Raw genomic sequence first — 18,172 nt, 5'->3', positions numbered from 1 at the left:
ACTACGATGCTCTTTGTTTTACAGAGAGAAAGCAAGAATAGAAAGGCTGGGAAACCTAACCAAAGTCACACAGTAAAGTGGAGGGATCCTTTTTCTTTTTTCGTTTTTTCGGCATAACGCTTATGCCTTTCCAACAAACGCACCCTACATTTATCACTTTGCTGGCTCACTGTCTGTATCTCCCCTGCTAAGAGTATGGCTCCGCAAGATGGCGGAACTCTGAAGTTTTGTTCACGTAGAACAGTAGAACCCGTAGAACAGTAGAACAGGCACACGGTAGGCCCTGACCTCTTATGAAACGAATAAAAGCGGCAGAGCAGGCGGTCAGTTTCGTTCCAGAGCCCAGACCTTATCGGGCGGTAATTCAGCTCTTACTGAATGTCAATTCTTAAAACTACAGTGAGGCACTGTGCCTTCTGGTGGCAAGGAAAACTTTGGGGTTTTCCTCAACTTCGCTCCGTCATGGAGGTTGCTGATTGCATCGCCTGTGTGGTCATTGCCTTTCCAGGGTCAGGGTTCATAACTGAGCCCACGGCTCAGCAGCTTCAGACACCAGCTGATCTGCTATGGGCTTCCTTAGTTAGACTACAGAAGACCCAGTCTGAGGCCTCAGAAGGAGGTGAGCTCCTCGGGTCAGAGGCAGAGACATGGTCCTGAAGTGATGGTCCCAGCAAAGGTACCTTTGTCTTTGAATCCTTGGGTCCTGTCTCCTTAGAAATAAAATAGCTCCTCTGAGGGGAGTTGGAAGAGGAGCGCCAGCGCAGACCCCAGGGGCAGAGGGAAAAGGCTCACAGGACAGACCCAGATGCTCTGGTTAGAGGGAAGGGGCTCACAGGATAGCAGGTCCTAGAAGAACTGGACCTGCAGTGCCCTCTGTCCCTTCCTTCAGCTGAGAGAGAGCAAGGCTGACTCGGTGACTCAACTTCTAGCCACCATCAAGAGCTGTGTGATGGTGGTCAGTTGAACTCCTATTGGAGGAGAGGGATGAAAGTTACAGACGGATGAAGGGACGCTGCCCTGCTGTGGTGCCTGCAAAGGCAGGATCAGGCTGGAAAGATTGACCACCTGCCTCACGGGACTTTCTCCACTCCTGACACATTTGTGCACACATCATTATCTTTCCCTCTTGTGCCATGGGCTATTTTTGTTTTGTTTGTTTGTTTTTTGTTTTTGACCGCCCCACGCCGGCATGCCGGATCTTAGTTCCCCAACCAGGGATGGAACCCGCGCCCCCTGCGGTGGAAGCACAGAGTCTTACCCACTGTTTGGCGAGGGAAGTCCCTGGGGCTATTTTTGGATTTGAGTCAGTCCCATAGTATAAACAACCAACTTACCTGTAGCAGAAATGTTGAATCTCCTCTACCCTGACTAGATGACCAAAGAGGTGTCTTTGGTTTCTGTGTGTCTGTGACCTTTCAGCGTGGTCTCTAGGTAGGCCATCACCTAGCTCTGCTGCCTCTCATTTTGATGCTAGTAACTGGGTCTGGGAAGTGACTCATTAAGCTGCATCTTGCTGAGCCCTGTTGTCCTGATCCTAAGGCAGGAATTGCTACAGTAGCAATGGTTAACAAAAGCGAAACTGTGTTTTGAACACCGCCAAATAAGGGAGAGCATGGCGATCAAATGGACATAATAGGAGCTAAGGAAGTATTGGGGCGGGAGCATGGTGGTGGTGGCCCACTGAAGGGCCGAAGGAGCCTGGCGCAAGGTCAGTGGTTTCCAGCTCCATGTGGAAGTGACCAATGCCTGGCCCTTAACCTCCCTCTACCCCCCGCCTCTTCTCCCTCCTCGCCCCTCCCTTCTGTCCTGCGCTCAGTTCCGGTTTGTCTCTTTCCTCCAAACCACAGCAAGCTGTCCCTGTCCTCCAGACTTTGCTCAGGGTCTATCACCTCCAGGGCTCAGTGTGATAAGAGGTGATTTGTAATAATTTCTCCTTTCTATTTTACTAGTAAATGATATTGTGAATAATGAAAAAATGCAAGTAAATAAAAGAGGAAAGGTGGAATTACCACTGGAAGGTAAGCAGTGTCAACGTTTTCATAAACGCCCTTCTGCACTGCTCTTCCTCAATAAATGCATATTGCTTAACAAAGGAGATCGCACTGCACTTGCTTTCTGGTAACCTACTTTTAAATATGTTAAGAAATGAGAACAGGATTGCATTGCATTTTTAAAGCCCATGTGGTATTTCCCATGTTGCGTGTCTAATTTTTGATCTGAGTCCCCTTTGCTGGAGCTTTAGTTGCTTCCAAATTGTTGAATGGTGGAAACACCTACAGTTAACATCCTTGTAGCCTGTGCTTATTTATGATTGCCTTTTTACGATAAATTTCGAGGCATAGAATTCCTGAGAGAAAGGAGATGTCAGGTTGTTAATGGCTTCCGAGGAGATGTCTTTAAACACAAGTCATAAATCTGTCCAGGAAGAGAAAATAAATTGACGTGGAAAACACACAGGATCTTAGCCGTGTCCCAGGGGAACAGGCTGGAGCTACCAGGCCACGTGTCCAGATCATCCCCTGTGTGGGGCAAGAGTGATTGTTATTAAGCTGGTGATGGTGGTCTCATGGCTGTATGCACTGATCTCGACCCTCCTAATTCTGCCTTCCTAGATCTCCATCCTTTGTCAGGGCAGAGCCAGATGGCCGTGTCCCAGGTGAGTTCCTAATTTACGCCCTACTTTGTTTCCAGTGAATTTGAGGCAGCAATTAGGAAATTATATTGCAGCCTTGAAAAATCTATTAGTCCACTTAGCTCTGGCTGTTTTCTGTTCAACCTGTCATCCACCTCAGATTCTCCAATCCTTCCCCTCCCCACCAAAAAAAAAAGAGAAAAGAAAAAGGAACAAGATAGAAAGGAAAAGACTTTTAAAATCTACTTCTTACTCTTGGGACTGCGCTTCTTCTTTTTTTTTCTTTTCCTTCTCAGAGAAGGTTGTTTAAATACATAGACTCATCTTGCTTTTTCTATTTCTTCACTTCCAGTTCACTTTTTGCTTTTTCATTATGTTTGAAATAATGAAAGTAAATCCATGTCTCATGTTCCAATATGCATAAAAACAGTATCCAAAAGATCCCTACTTCTTCTCTCCCCAGTACCACATCTTCCTCGCAGAAGGAACAATTTGGTGATAAGGTGCTGTAGATGCATTTACATCAATTTACGTCATGCTGGAGAACTACAGCCACCTTGTCTCTGTGGGTGAGGGACCCTTCACAGGGTGACTGGAACGCACCCCCCGGGGCTCCCTCTCTGTCGGCTGCTGCAGCTCAGGGGCGTCTGGGCCCTGAATGAATCGGGCCTCAGGCTCATGGTCAAGAATTCATAATGGCGTTTGCACCCTGCACGGGATGTCTGGGCTGTCACCTTCTCTGTGGATGGTCTGCACTGAGGGTGGGCCCTAGCTGGGCTCACGGGGCAGTCACCGAGGCCAGACCATCTCTGCCCTGCAAGAATGGGCCTCGGTTCCGGAATGCCTTATGTGTCAATTAGAAAGTCCTCTGTCATTTCCCCTTAACAGGATTCCTCGTGGCCCAACCAGGTAGGATCTCCAGGTTGGGACAAGGAGGAGAGGAGGCCAGGATGGTAGGTGGAGAAAGCGCAACACGGAGGTGTCCAGGTGAGCCCATGCCGGGCCAGTTGGGCCAGGGCAAGGGGACCTGGTGGGTCAGGGAGATCTTGGCCTCGGGGGTGCGCCCAGGAGTTCTTCTCAGAAACCCCAGACTTGGGGACACAATTCGGGTCTGGTGGAACGAGCTGCTGTGATATCCACACGATGCCCCACCTGCTGCCCCTCTGCAGCCCCTTGTTCTTGGGGTTCAGACAGAGGCAGCCACTGCTGTTCTGTAGATCCCGTCTCCACCTTCCAGCATCTGGGTGGCTAGGGAGACGTGCCCAGCCTTGTCTCCTTCCTCCTCCCTCTCCTTTCTGGAAGCTGTTGGGACTTTCCCCATCTCTTGGGCATTTGTGTGTTCATCAGAAGACAAGCAGATGGAGGGGTCATGTTTCCTCTTTACTTGACATACTGTGGGCCCTCGAAGTCTGAAACGCAGAGTCTTTAACCTCAGGGAAATTATCCTACCTGGGTTACTGGAGTTGGGATGGACAAAAAAAAAAAGCTTTGCTAGTGGCCTTCAGCTCTACCAGGCCAAGTACCACCATGCCCTTTTCTGCCCTCACTTTGTGGTTAAACAGTGTCCACTTCACACAGGTTTCTGTTTTCTTATTTCTCTGAGGCTCTTTCAAATCTGACTTGATTCCGCCTATTGTTAGATTCCTCCTCCTGTCAATACTTCCCTCCCACTCAATTATTTTGTCTTTTGTGTTATCTCTATTTATTAAAAAAAATAAACTTGAGAGCATATTACTCCCACGATGGCATGCTTCAGTGAGCAGTGTCTCAGTTCTGGACAGAGCTGCTTCTTTCCTTTTCTGTTGTTTCTTTGTTTTTTTCCTCAGGGCCCCTTATCCAGAAAGTCTTCAGACATTGGTCTTCCTCCTTTTCTCTCCCACTCACAGTGGCCACTCAGTGGCCCCTCCCGAAGAAGTCTGTCTGGAGCGCTGTAACTGTTCACTGTGGTTCGTGGACCAGCAGCCTGGGCATGGCCCGGCCTCAGAGTAGAAGTGCAGACTCTTGGGAGCCACCTCAGATTGACTGAATCTGAATCTGCTTTTCAACAGCTGTTTAGAGTTTAGTTTCACAGCTGCAGCTATAGTCCGACGCGGGCCCAGCTGATCCCAGGTGACTCCCCAGCTGTCTTTCCCAGAGCCCACTCCTGCCTGGCAGATGCACCCTGTCGCTCAGAGCCTCCACAGTTTTGCTGGCGTGTGCACCCACCTCCCTGTACCTTCTCCCAGGGACTTTTTGGGCTACAATTCCCTCTTTATTGCTCCGTCAATCCCGTATCTGCTGCCCTGTAGAGATTCATCAGGGTTTCTTGTCTGGTAATGGCATGCCTTATCATGCTTCCAGTGTTTACAGGAAGGAGGAAGCAAACTCAGAGGCACCTTCCACCCTTTGAGTCACATTTCACTTATATTACAAGCTGTATTATATTAAAAGTGTCACATGCACATGTTCAGTCTAAGTCTGCAGAACATTATGGAGTACAAAGTAATCTCGGTGCATTCCCAGTCACACCTCCAAGCACAGCTTGTTTTCAAGGTTTTTGTTTTTAATTCCTCTCATGTGCATCTCCATAGGTCCAGCGTATACCTACACACCTGCACTTCTGGAGCTCTCAGTTTTCTCTCCCCTCTATGAAAAAATAAGGATTTACCTCAATTACACGGCCTTCTGCTCCCCTGTTCTTCTCAATGTTTATTAAATTTTTATTTTTTGTTTCTTTGTTAGCTACATTTGTAACTTTAAATAACATAGCTAAACTTCTAGGTTTGCATTCCATTTGGTAACTTTTTTAAAACCTAGCCAAGTGCCTGTGGCTTTTTTCTCTGCCTGGAACACAAACCCCTAGAGGCGAGAGCCTGCATCTTATTCTCATTCATCCAGGCGGGGGGCTGGTAGAAGCACTGGATAAGTATTGCTTTCATTGTTTTGGACCGGAGCAGAGGAAGGAGGTTTGTTATTCTTCCACAGCCCAGTGGTGAAGAGCTTGGGCTTTGGAGCTCACAGCCTGGATTCAGATTCTGGCTTCTTCACTCACAAGCTGTCACTTTGCACGCGTGGCTTAGCCTTTCTCTGCCTGTTTGTAGAATGGGGCTAATGCTAGAATTTACAGGATTGTCGGAATTTAATGAGTTGATGAATGTAAAGCACCAAAAAGGGTGCTTGGAATAAGGGAAGTTCTCAATATATATTATCACTCTTTTTATTATTGTTATTAGCCATACGAAATATTTTTTTAAACGTAGTGGTCGTCAACTGGAGGTGTATCACATAGTGACCTGTGGAACCCTTGGGATACTCATGAGTAGGCCCCACCCTCTAGAAATTGTTTCAGAAATCTGGGGTAGGCCTAGTTATGCACGTTGTGAGTAACACCCCAGATAGTTGTGAAGCCCATGTCTAGTTCAGATTCATTGCTTTAAATGTCCGCTGCGAAGGGTTCAAAGGACTGGGAGACTTAGCAAGGCCATCACCTAGGAGCACAGGTCAGGTGGGATGGAAAACAGGAGCGCAACAGCTTGGTTCTCTTCCCCCATTCCTCCATTCTTTAAGCTACTTCAGGGCCTGTATTCTCCTCTGGCCCCTGGATGAAATCTCTGACAGGTCTCATAAATTCTCTGGTCATTCTGAGATAATAAAAATCTTCTATCAAGATCCAAGTATCAAGAGTAGCCTCACTGTCATATTTATTATTTTAAGTTTGTTGAGCTTTTCACAGAAAGAACTTTTACCTTTGTTAATTTTCTCTATTGTGTGTTTTCCGTTTTCCTTTTACTTTTATTTCTACTTCTACTTCTTTGAGCTTACTTTGCTGTTCTTTATCAGCTCCTTTTTCCCCCAACATTTTATTATGAAAATTTTCAGACAAAACAAGCAAAAGAATTATGGTTTGAACATCCATATAATACCACCTAGATTCTACAATGAATGTTTTGCTATATTTTCTTTATCTCCTATTTGTGTACTAATTCCTCTGTTGTTCCATCAATCTCCCTTATTTTTTGTGTGGGATGCATTTCAAAGTAAGTTGTGGAGATCAGTACACTTCACACCTAAATATTCCCACAGGCATATCATTAACTAGAATTAAATATTTGTTAGTATTTTTTCTATCCTTAATACTTAACAGGTAGTTTAATAAAAGGAAATGCATAAATAGCACAATATGATAGTGGGTTGTATATGGTAATGTTTTAACGTAATTTCCATATGCATTTTCCATGTATTGTTATGATATATTTATTCTGATATAACTGCATTCTCTTCTTTAAAATGAGGTTTATTGAGGTATAATTTATATACCATGGAGTTCACCTCTCAAGTGTACAGTTCTATAGGTTTAACAAATATATAGTCATTTAAACACCACCACAATCAAGATATTGGACATTTTCATTCCCCCTAAAACACTCCCTTGTTCCCCTTTACAATTAAACTTCTCCCCTACTCCCACACCTGATCTTGTTTCTTCTTCTAGTTTTGTTTTTTCTAGAATGTCATATAAATGAATCTTATAGTATGCAGCCTTATGTATCTTGCTTCTTTCATTTACCTTAATGCTTTTTAGGTTCATCCATGTTGTGACGTGTATCAGCAGTTTGTTCCTATTTGTAGCTGAATGATACTCCATTTGCTTATCCATAGACCAGGGTATGCACTTTTGAATTTTTTCCAACTTTTGGTTATTATGAAAGAAGCTGGTATGAACATTCATGTTCAGGTCTTTGTGTGGACATATATTTTCTTATTTCTTAGGTAAATATCTAGAGTGGGATTGCTTGGTCATGTGGTAAGTGTATGTTCAACTTCACAAGACGCTACCAAACTGTTTTCCAGTGTAACTGTACCATTTTGGATGCCCAGCAGCAGCATATGAGAGTTCCGGTGTTTTGCTACTTTGCCAGCACTTGGTATTATTAATATTGTTAGTCTTTCTTTCTAGTAGCTGTATAAGAGTATCTCATTGTGATATTAATTTGCATTTCTCCAGTAACTGATGTTCAGCATCTTTTCATGTGTTTATTTGCCATCTATACATCTTTGGTGAACTGTTTCTTGTAATTTGTTGCCATTTTTGTTATTATTAAGTTGTGAGAGTTCTTTATATATTCCGGATGCAAGCCCTCTATCAGCTATGTGTTTTCCAAGTTTTTACCCCCATGCTGTGGCTTGATTTTATCTTAACAGTGTCTTTCCATAAAAAGATATTTTTAATTTTGATAAAGTCCAGTTTATCAAGTTTTTCTTTTATGGTTCATGCTTTTTGTGCCCTATATAAAAATAATTCTGTAACCCAAGGTAACAAAGATTTTCTCATATGTTTTATTTCAGAGGATTTATAATTTTAGCTCTTATATTTAGGCCTATGGCCAATGATGAGATGGATATTTTTACCTGGTATGAGGCAAGGGTCATTGTTTTTCTTCTTTTTTTGGCATATGCATATTTAATTGTTCAAGCAGCATTTTTGGAAAGACTGTCTCTTCTCCACTGATTTACCTGGGCACCCTTGTCAAAAACAGTTGAGCACATAAGTGTTGGTCTACCTGCCAATACCGCAGTGTCTTAATTACTGTAGCCTACATTAAGTGTTCACATCAGGTACTGTGAGTCTTCCAACTTTGTTCTTCCTTTTCATAATGTTTTGGTCCTTGATATTTTCATATAAATTTTAGAATCAGCTTGCCAATTTCTGCACAAAAGCCTACAGGAATTTTGTTTGGGATTACTTTGAATCTGTGGGTCACTGAAATACTAACAATATCGAGTGTTCTGATTCACAAACATAGTGTATCTCTCAATTTATTTAGGTCTATAAAAATTCATCTCAGTAATATTTGGTAGTTTTGAATGCATAGGTCTTGCATAGGGAATGCAACTGCAATTTAAATATTTCATTTTAAACGTATCTATTTGCTTTTTGTCAATATCTCCTTTGTTTTTTTTTTTTTACTTTAGTGGTTGCTCTGGGGATTAAGATATACATACTTAACCCTTTCACCACCTGTAGTTTATATTTTAACTTTTCAAGTCATATGTAGAAGGTTTACAGTAATATAGGTCTCTTACCTTCCCTCCTTTATGTTATAGGTTTTCATATTTTAAACTGCTCAGACGATGTTATAATGTTTGCTTTCAATTGTCATACATACCTTAAAGAATTCAAAAGGAGAAAAATAGTCTCTATATTTACCAGATATTTTACCATTTCTGTTGATCTTTATTTATTCCTGAAGTTCCACGTTTCCTTCTGATATGATTTCCCTTCACCCTGAAGAAGATCCTGTATCATTTCTCTTAGAACAGGTCTGCTGGTGACAAGATCTCTTACTTTTTGTTCTCTTGAGAATTTTAAAATTTTGTCTTCGTTCTTGAAGAATATTTTTGCATCAGTGTAGAATTCTGGGTTGACATTTCTTTTCCTTTAGTATTTTTAAGGTGTTCCATTATCTTCTGGCCTCCATGGTTTCTGATGAGAACCTCACAGTCATTTGAATCATTGTTTCCTCATATGCAGTGTGCTTTTTTATTTTCCTGGCTATATTCAAGATGTTTTCTTTAACTTTGCATTCCAGATATTTGATTGTCATATTTCTGGGTGTTTCTTTGAGTTTACGTTGTTTCTGGTATGCTGAGCTTCTTCAATCTGTCGATTTACGTCTTTCTCCAAATTTGGGAAGTTTTTTGGCCATTATTTCTTCAGACCTTTTTTTCTGCACGAGTCTCTTTTCCTTTGAGGACTCCAATGACATGAATGTTGGACCTTTTGATATTGTCCTAGGAATACCTGTTGCTGTATTTCTTTCTTTTATTTTTCCCATTTTTTTTTGTCTCTACTCCTCACCTTGGCAGGTTGGATCATTTCTGTCAGTTTAACTCCAAGTTCATTGACTCTTGCCCCTGTCGTCTCTGTTCTGCTCAGTTCATACCATGTGTTGTTTTTGTTTGTTTGTTTTTAATTTCAGATATTGCCTTTTTTAGTTCTAAAGTTTCCATTTCTTTTTTTTTTTTTACAGTTTCTGTATCTCTGTTGAGAACTTCTGTTTATCCATTCATTTCAAGTGTGTTTGCCTCATAGAGCTTAGTTTCAACAGCTGCGTAAATGTCTTTGGTATTTCCAGCATCTGGCATCTGTTGATTATCTTTTCCCTTGAGAATTGGTCACATTTTGCTAGTTGTTTGTTATGTTGAATGATTTTGGATTCTATCTTAGATAGGGGTGATTGTTTTGTTCCTTTTAATCTTTGTTTATCATGTAATAAACCTAGTTAGATTCAAACCACTAGTTTTGTCTTGCCTTCTGTGGGTGTTGATTCCGGTTGGTTCGGTGTTCAAAGCCTTTGCTGTGCTTGTTTGCATCTGTGTTGTGTATGCACCATTTGGGGGTTAATTTGAGACTTTAGTCTTGTGTGGTGGTTTAAGTCTTTGCACAGTTTTCAGAGCCTTTGCTCTCCTGTTTTACGGTTGTCTCCATGCATTTCTCACTCAGGTGTTAGACTTGAGCTGTGGTTGAAATCTTAGTTTTGTTCAGTTCTTAAAGCTTTGGTGTGAGGCTTTGCTTTCCCTTGTATACACAGCTCTTGGATGAGCTCAGGACTTCTGGAATTTTGTATGCCATTGGGACAAAGTCTTGTGAAAAAAGAGCAGGGACAAAAAAGAAACTCACTGGTGTATGGGCTGCTTCTCCACTTTTTGACTCACCTTCAGAGTCTACCTGCTTTTTTTTTTTTTTTAACTTGTCAGAGTCCTAAGTAGCTGCTTTATATATTTTGTCCAGAGTTTTTAGCTGTAATAATCAGCAGGAGACAGGGGCTGTAGTAGACATACTCCACTGTGGCTAGAAATGGAAACCTTGATTTCATTCGTTCTTGCTTTTATCTTTATTATTTCTGTTTTTCTGCTAGTTTGAATTTAATTTTCTCTTTTCCTAGTTTCATAAGGTAGAAACTTAGATCACTGATTTGATAGCTTCCCTTCCTAATATAAGCATTGTGAATGCTATGACTGCCTCTAAGTACTGATTTAGCTGTTTTAGCCTCTGTATTTGTGGTATAACTGACATACAAAAAACTGCATATATTTAAAGTGCATAATTGGATAAGTTTTGACATGCACACACCCAAGAATCCATCACCACAATCAAGATAGTGAAGTCATAGAGTGAGCTAGGAAGTATTCCATCCCCTCTTTAGTTCTTTGGAAGAATTTGTATGGAATTGGTGTTATTTCTTCCTTAAAAGTTTGATAGAATTCCCCAGTGAACTCATCTGGGCCTGGAGTTTTCTTTGTGGGAAAGCATTAAACTACAAGGTCAATTTCTTTAATAGATATTGGATTATTCAGATTATTTCTTCATGAACAAAAACTTTGGTAACTTGTCTTTCAAGGAGTTTGTCCATTTCACCTAAGTTGTCAAATTTATTGGCATAAATTTGTTTACAATATTTCCTTATTATCCTTTTAATTTCTGAGGGTGTGTGGTAGTCTCATTTTAGTTAAAAAAAAAAGTCTAATCACATGTAGAAGTGAAAACTATGAACTTCATTTAAAGGGAAATCTCTCCCCCAGCTAATGCCTGCTTCAGTGCTTCAGGCTGGAGTTTTTAGTAGCAAAGGAAGCATGCTCAGCTTTTTCTTTCTTTACTCCCCCTCACTCCCCTAGGCAACAACTAGGCCATCTCTGCCTCCTTGGGTGAAGCAAGTGAGGAAGGAAGGACATACAAAGGACAAAAACAGTTTGCCCTAACTGATAAAGATGTCATCTGATATCGATGCCCTCAGCATGTGGCAGATTTCCAAAGACTGATTCTTCCTGTCCCTGGCATGTTTATGGTTTCCTTGGAGACGTCCCAGCTAGGAACCTTGACTGCAGTTTCCTCAATATAGACAGTGCCTCTTTTCCAACAAGTTATTTAATATATCTCCTCCCCACCCTCACCCTGCAGCACCATTGTATACTTCCAATCTCTATTTGCTGAGGTCACCTTGATATTAGCAGAAAGCTCTCTCTCCAAAGTAACCCAATCCTGTTCCTATCCAGAGGGTCCACATCTGGCTTGTGGAGTATGTGTGTGTGGTGGGATCTGCAGATTGATCTCTTCACCCCCCATGCAACCTCTTTTCTGTGGTCACAGACTGCCTAACCCTGCCTGTCACCTGTAGAGGTTTTCTAGGTGCAAATCAGGTGCTAAGTCCCCCGCATCCCCAAAACTCTACTCGGCGTATATCAAGCAAGTTGTCTCCTTGAAGTTTTTCTTACTAGATTAGGGCTGAGGCTAATGTACTCCTCCCGCCCCTATTGTTAGAGAAAACGCCACAGCTTCCCAACAGCTCTCTCTGAAGAAAGTTTCTTCCTCAGCTTCTTCAACCTTAATACTCATAGTTTTAAGGTGTCTGTTACTGCTGAGGGACATTAAGTGGTTTTGGCCTACTCATTTTAAGTCCTGCAAAGGCCTCTGGACTGGGGAAGCACTTGGTAGTATTTTATTACCAGCCTTTGAGACAGAAAGAGTGGGGTTTTAAAAATGTTTTTATTTTCTTGTGATAAGAACATTTAGGGGGGACCTTGAAGATGGCGGAAGAGTAAGACGCGGAGATCGCCTTCGTCCCCACGGATACACCAGAAATACATCCACACGTGGAACAACTCCTACAGAACTCCTACTGAAGGCTGGCAGAAGACCTCAGACCGCCCAAAAGGCAAGAAACTCCCCACGTAACTGGGTAGGGCAAAAGAAAAAACAGAGACAAAAGAATAAGGACGGCACCTGCACCAGTGGGAGGGAGCTGTGAAGGAGGAAAAGTTTCCACACACTAGGAAGCCCCTCCGCGGGCGGAGACTGCGGGAGGCAGAGGGGGGAGTTTCGGGACCGCGGAGTAGTGCACAGCGACGGGTGCGGAGGGCAAAGCGGGGAGATTCCTGCACAGACGATCGGTGCTGACCGGCACTCACCAGCCCGAGTGGCTTGTCTGCTCACCCGCCGGGGCGGGCGGGGCTGCGAGCTGAGGCTCGGGTTTTGGTTTTGGACGGAGCTCAGGGAGAGGACTGGGGTTGGCGGCTTGAACATAGCCTGAAGGGGTTAGTGCACCACGACTAACCGGGAGGGAGTTCGGGGAAAAGCCTGCACCGGCCGAAAAGGCAAGAGACTTTTTCTTCCCTCTTTGTTTCCTGGTGCGCGAGGAGAGGGGTTTAAGAGCGCTGCTTAAAGGAACTCCAGAGACGGGCGCGAGCCGCGGCTAAAAGCGCGAACCCCAGAAACGGGCGCGAGCCGCGGCTGAAGGCGCGAGCCCCCGAGACGGGCGCGAGCCGCGGCTGAAAGCGCAAACCCCAGAGACGGGCGCAAGCCGCAGCTAAAACCGCGGACCCCAGAGACGGGCGGGAGACGCTAAGGCTGCTGCTGCCGCCACCAAGGGGCCTGTGTGCGAGCACAGGTCACTCTCCACACCCCTCTTCCGCGGAGCCTGTGCAGCCCGCCACTGCCAGGTTCCCGGGATCCAGGGACAACTTCCCCGGAAGTATGCACGGCAGGTCTCAGGCTGGTGCAACGTCACGCCGGCCTCTGCCGCAACGTCACGCTGCCTCTGCAGCCGCAGGCCCGCCCCGCACGTAGTGCCCCTCCTACCCCCATCCCCCAACCCCCGGCCTGAGTGAGCCGGAGGCCCCGAATCAGTGGCTCCTTTAACCCCGTCCTGTCTGAGCGAAAAAACAGACGCCCTCCAGCGACCTACACGCAGAGGCAGGGCCAAATCCAAAGCTGAGCTCCTGTGAGCTGTGAGAACAAAGAAGAGAAAGGGAAATCTCTCCCAGCAGCCACAGAAGCAGCGGATTAAAGCTCCACAATCAACTTGATATACCCTGCATCTGTGGAATACCTGAATAGACAAGGAATGATCCCAAATTGAAGAGGTGGAATTTAGGAGCGAGATCTATGATTTTTTTCCCTTTTCCTCTTTTTGTGAATGTGTACGTGTATGCTTCTGTGTGAGATCCTGTCTGTATACTCTTGCTTCCACCATTTGTCCTAGGGCTCTATCCGTCCATGACTTTTTTTAAAAAATTCTTTTTCTTAATAATTAAGTTTAATTGTAATAACTTTATTATACTTTACCTTCGTTCTTTCTTTCTTTCCTTCCTTCCTTCCCTCCTTTAGACAACGAATCACCCCAAATTGAGGAGGTGGTCTCAGGGAGCAGGATTTATGATTTATCCCCCTTTACCTCTTTTTGTGAAGGTGTATGTGTATGCTTCTGTGTAAGATTTTCTCTGTATAGCTTTGCTTCCAACATTTGTCCTAAGGTTCTATCCGTCCCTTTTTTTTTTTTTTTCTAAATATTTTTTAATTCAATAACTATATTATACTTTATTTTATTTTTAATGTATCATCTTTCTTTCTGTCTTTTTTCCTTCTTTCCCTCCTTCCTTCCTTCCTCCCTCCCTCCCTCTCTCCTTTCTTTCCTTCTTTGCTTCTTTCTTCCTTCCTTCCTTTCCTCCGTTCCTTCTTTCTTTACTCATACTTCTACTAATTCTCCCTACTTTTTCTCCCTTTTATTCTGAGCTGTGTGGATGAAAGGCTCTTGGTGCTCCAGCCAGGAGTCAGGGCTCTGCCTCTGAGGTAGGAGAGCCAACTTCAGGACACTGGTCAACAAGAGACCTCCCAGCTCCACATAATATTAAACGGTGGAAATATCCCAGAGACCTCCATCTTAACACCAGCACCCAGCTTCACTCAACGACCAGCAAGCCACAGTGCTGGACAACCTATGCCAAACAACTAGCAAAACAGGAACACAACCCCACCCATTAGCAGAGAGGCTGCCTAAAATCATAATAAGGCCACAGACACCCCAAAACACACCACCAGACGTGAACCTGCCCACTAGAGAGACAAGATCCAGCCTCATCCAGCACAACACAGGCACTAGTCCCCTCCACCAGGAAGCCTACACAACCCACTGAAACAACCTTAGCCACTGGAGACAGACATCAAAAACAACGGGAACTACGAATGTGCAGCCTGCAAAAAGGAGACCCCAAACACAGTAAGATAAGCAAAATGAGAAGACAGAAAAACACACAGCAGATGAAGGAGCAAGATAAAAACCCACCAGACCTAACAAATGAAGAGGAAATAGGCAATCTACCTGAAAAAGAATTCAGAATAATGATAGTAAGGATGATCCGAAATCTTGGAAGTAGAATGGACAAAATGCAAGAAACAGTTAACAAGGACCTACAAGAACTAAAGATGAAACAAGCAACGATGAACAATGCAATAAATGAAATTAAAATCACTCTAGATAGGATCAATAGCAGAATAACTGAGGCAGAAGAACGGATAAGTGACCTGGAAGATAAAGTAGTGGAAATAACTACTGCAGAGCAGAATAAAGAAAAAAGAATGAAAAGAACTGAGGACAGTCTCAGAGACCTCTGGGACAACATGAAACGCACCAACATTCGAATTATAGGGGTTCCAGAAGAAGAAGAAAGAAAGAAAGGGACTGAGAAAATATTTGAAGAGATTATAGTTGAAAACTTCCCTAATATGGGAAAGGAAATAGTTAATCAAGTCCAGGAAGCACAGAGGGTCCCATACAGGATAAATACAAGGAGAAACACGCCAAGACACATATTAATCAAACTGTCAAAAATTAAATACAAAGAAAGCATATTAAAAGCAGCAAGGGAAAAACAACAAATAACACACAAGGGAATCCCCATAAGGTTAACAGCTGATCTTTCAGCAGAAACCCTACAAGCCAGAAGGGAGTGGCAGGACATACTGAAAGTGCTGAAGGAGAATAGCCTGCAACCAAGACTACTCTACCCAGCAAGGATCTCATTCACATTTGATGGAGAAATTAAAACCTTTACAGACAAGCAAAAGCTGAGAGAGTTCAGCACCACCAAACCAGCTTTACAACAAATGCTAAAGGAACTTCTCTAGACACGAAACACAAGAGAAGGAAATGACCTATAGTAGCGAACCCAAAACAATATATAAAATGGAAATAGGAACATACATATCGATAATTACCTTAAATGTAAATGGACTAAATGCTCCCACCAAAAGACACAGATTGGCTGAATGGATACAAAAACAAGACCCTTATATATGCTGTCTACAAGAGACCCACTTCAGAACTAGAGACACATACAGACTGAAAGTAAGGGGATGGAAAAAGATATTCCATGCAAATGGAAACCAAAAGAAAGCTGGAGTAGCAATTCTCATATCAGACAAAATAGACTTTAAAATAAGGACTATTAAAAGGGACAAAGAAGGACACTACATAATGATCAAGGGATCGATCCAAGAAGAAGATATAACAATTGTAAATATTTATGCACCCAACATAGGAGCACCTCAATACATAAGGCAAATACTAACAACCATAAAAGGGGAGATCAACAGTAACACATTCATAGTAGGGGACTTTAACACCCCACTTTCACCCATGGACAGATCATCCAAAATGAAAATAAATAAGGAAACACAAGCTTTAAATGATACATTAAACAAGATGGACTTAATTGATATTTATAGGACACTCCATCCAAAAACAACAGAATACACATTTTTCTCAAGTGCTCATGGAACATTCTCCAGGATAGATCATATCTTGGGTCACAAATCAAGCCTTGGTAAATTTAAGAAAACTGAAATTGTATCAAGTATCTTTTCCGACCACAACGCCATGAGACTAGATATCAATTACAGGAAAAGATCTTTAAAAAATACAAACACATGGAGGCTAAACAATACACTACTTAATGAAGTGATCACTGAAGAAATCAAAGAGGAAATAAAAAAATACCTAGAAACAAATGACAATGGAGACACAACGACCCAAAACCTATGGGATGCAGCAAAAGCAGTTCTAAGGGGGAAGTTTATAGCAATACAAGCCCACCTTAAGAAGCAGGAAACATCTCGAATAAACAACCTAACCTTGCACCTCAAGCAATTAGAGAAAGAAGAACAAAAAAACCCCAAAGCTAGCAGAAGGAAAGAAATCATAAAAATCAGATCAGAAATAAATGAAAAAGAAATGAAGGAAACGATAGCAAAGATCAATAAAACTAAAAGCTGGTTCTTTGAGAAGATAAACAAAATAGATAAACCACTAGCCAGAGTCATCAAGAAAAAAAGGGAGAAGACTCAAATCAATAGAATTAGAAATGAAAAAGGAGAAGTAACAACTGACACTGCAGAAATAAAAAAAACCATGAGAGATTACTACAAGCAACTCTATGCCAATAAAATGGACAATCTGGAAGAAATGGACAAATTCTTAGAAATGCACAACCTGCCAAGACTGAATCAGGAAGAAATAGAAAATATGAACAGACCAATCACAAGCACTGAAATTGAAACTGTGATTAAAAACCTTCCAACAAACAAAAGCCCAGGACCAGATGGCTTCACAGGTGAATTCTATCAAACGTTTAGAGAAGAGCTAACACCTATCCTTCTCAAACTCTTCCAAAATATAGCAGAGGGAGGAACACTCCCAAATTCCTTCTACGAAGCCACCATCACCTTGATACCAAAACCAGACAAGGATGTCACAAAGAAAGAAAACTACAGGCCAATATCACTGATGAACATAGATGCAAAAATCCTCAACAAAATACTAGCAAACAGAATCCAACAGCACATTAAAAGGATCATACACCATGATCAAGTGGGGTTTATTCCAGGAATGCAAGGATTCTTCAATATACGCAAATCTATCAATGTGATAAACCATATTAACAAATTGAAGGAGAAAAACCATATGATCATCTCAATAGATGCAGAGAAAGCTTTCGACAAAATTCAACACCCATTTATGATAAAAACCCTCCAGAAAGTAGGCATAGAGGGAACTTTCCTCAACATAATTAAGGCCATATATGACAAGCCCACAGCAAACATCATCCTCAATGGTGAAAAACTGAAAGCATTTCCACTAAGATCAGGAACAAGACAAGGTTGCCCACTCTCACCACTCTTATTCAACATAGTTTTGGAAGTTTTAGCCACAGCAATCAGAGAAGAAAAGGAAATAAAAGGAATCCAAATCGGAAAAGAAGAAGTAAAGCTGTCACTGTTTGCAGATGACATGATACTATACATAGAGAATCCTAAAGATGCTACCAGAAAACTACTAGAGCTAATCAATGAATTTGGTAAAGTAGCAGGATACAAAATTAATGCACAGAAATCTCTGGCATTCCTATATACTAATGATGAAAAATCTGAAAGTGAAATCAAGAAAACACTCCCATTTACCATTGCAACAAAAAGAATAAAATATCTAGGAATAAACCTACCTAAGGATATGAAAGACCTGTATGCAGAAAATTATAAGACACTGATGAAAGAAATTAAAGATGATACAAATAGATGGAGAGATATACCATGTTCTTGGATGGGAAGAATCAACATTGTGAAAATGACTCTACTACCCAAAGCAATCTACAGATTCAATGCAATCCCTATCAAACTACCACTGGCATTTTTCACAGAACTAGAACAAAAAATTTCGCAATTTGTATGGA

At 42.3% G+C, this 18,172-nt stretch overlaps 1 protein-coding gene across 1 annotated transcript in view; it reads left to right on the top strand.

Moving 5' to 3' along the window:
- The first annotated feature begins 1,623 nt into the window (after nt 1–1,623).
- The window catches only part of ZNF674 (zinc finger protein 674), a 28,410-nt gene continuing 11,861 nt past the window's right edge, over nt 1,624–18,172 (top strand). The window contains exons 1-2 of the mRNA XM_032618895.1: nt 1,624–1,708; nt 3,521–3,619. Coding sequence (XP_032474786.1) covers nt 1,624–1,708; nt 3,521–3,619 — 184 coding nt within the window. The remainder of the gene's footprint in view (nt 1,709–3,520; nt 3,620–18,172) is intronic.

The sequence above is a fragment of the Phocoena sinus genome, chromosome X, assembly GCF_008692025.1.
Source record: "Phocoena sinus isolate mPhoSin1 chromosome X, mPhoSin1.pri, whole genome shotgun sequence".
NCBI lineage: Eukaryota > Metazoa > Chordata > Mammalia > Artiodactyla > Phocoenidae > Phocoena > Phocoena sinus.
This window is presented reverse-complemented; position numbering and strand designations above follow the sequence as displayed.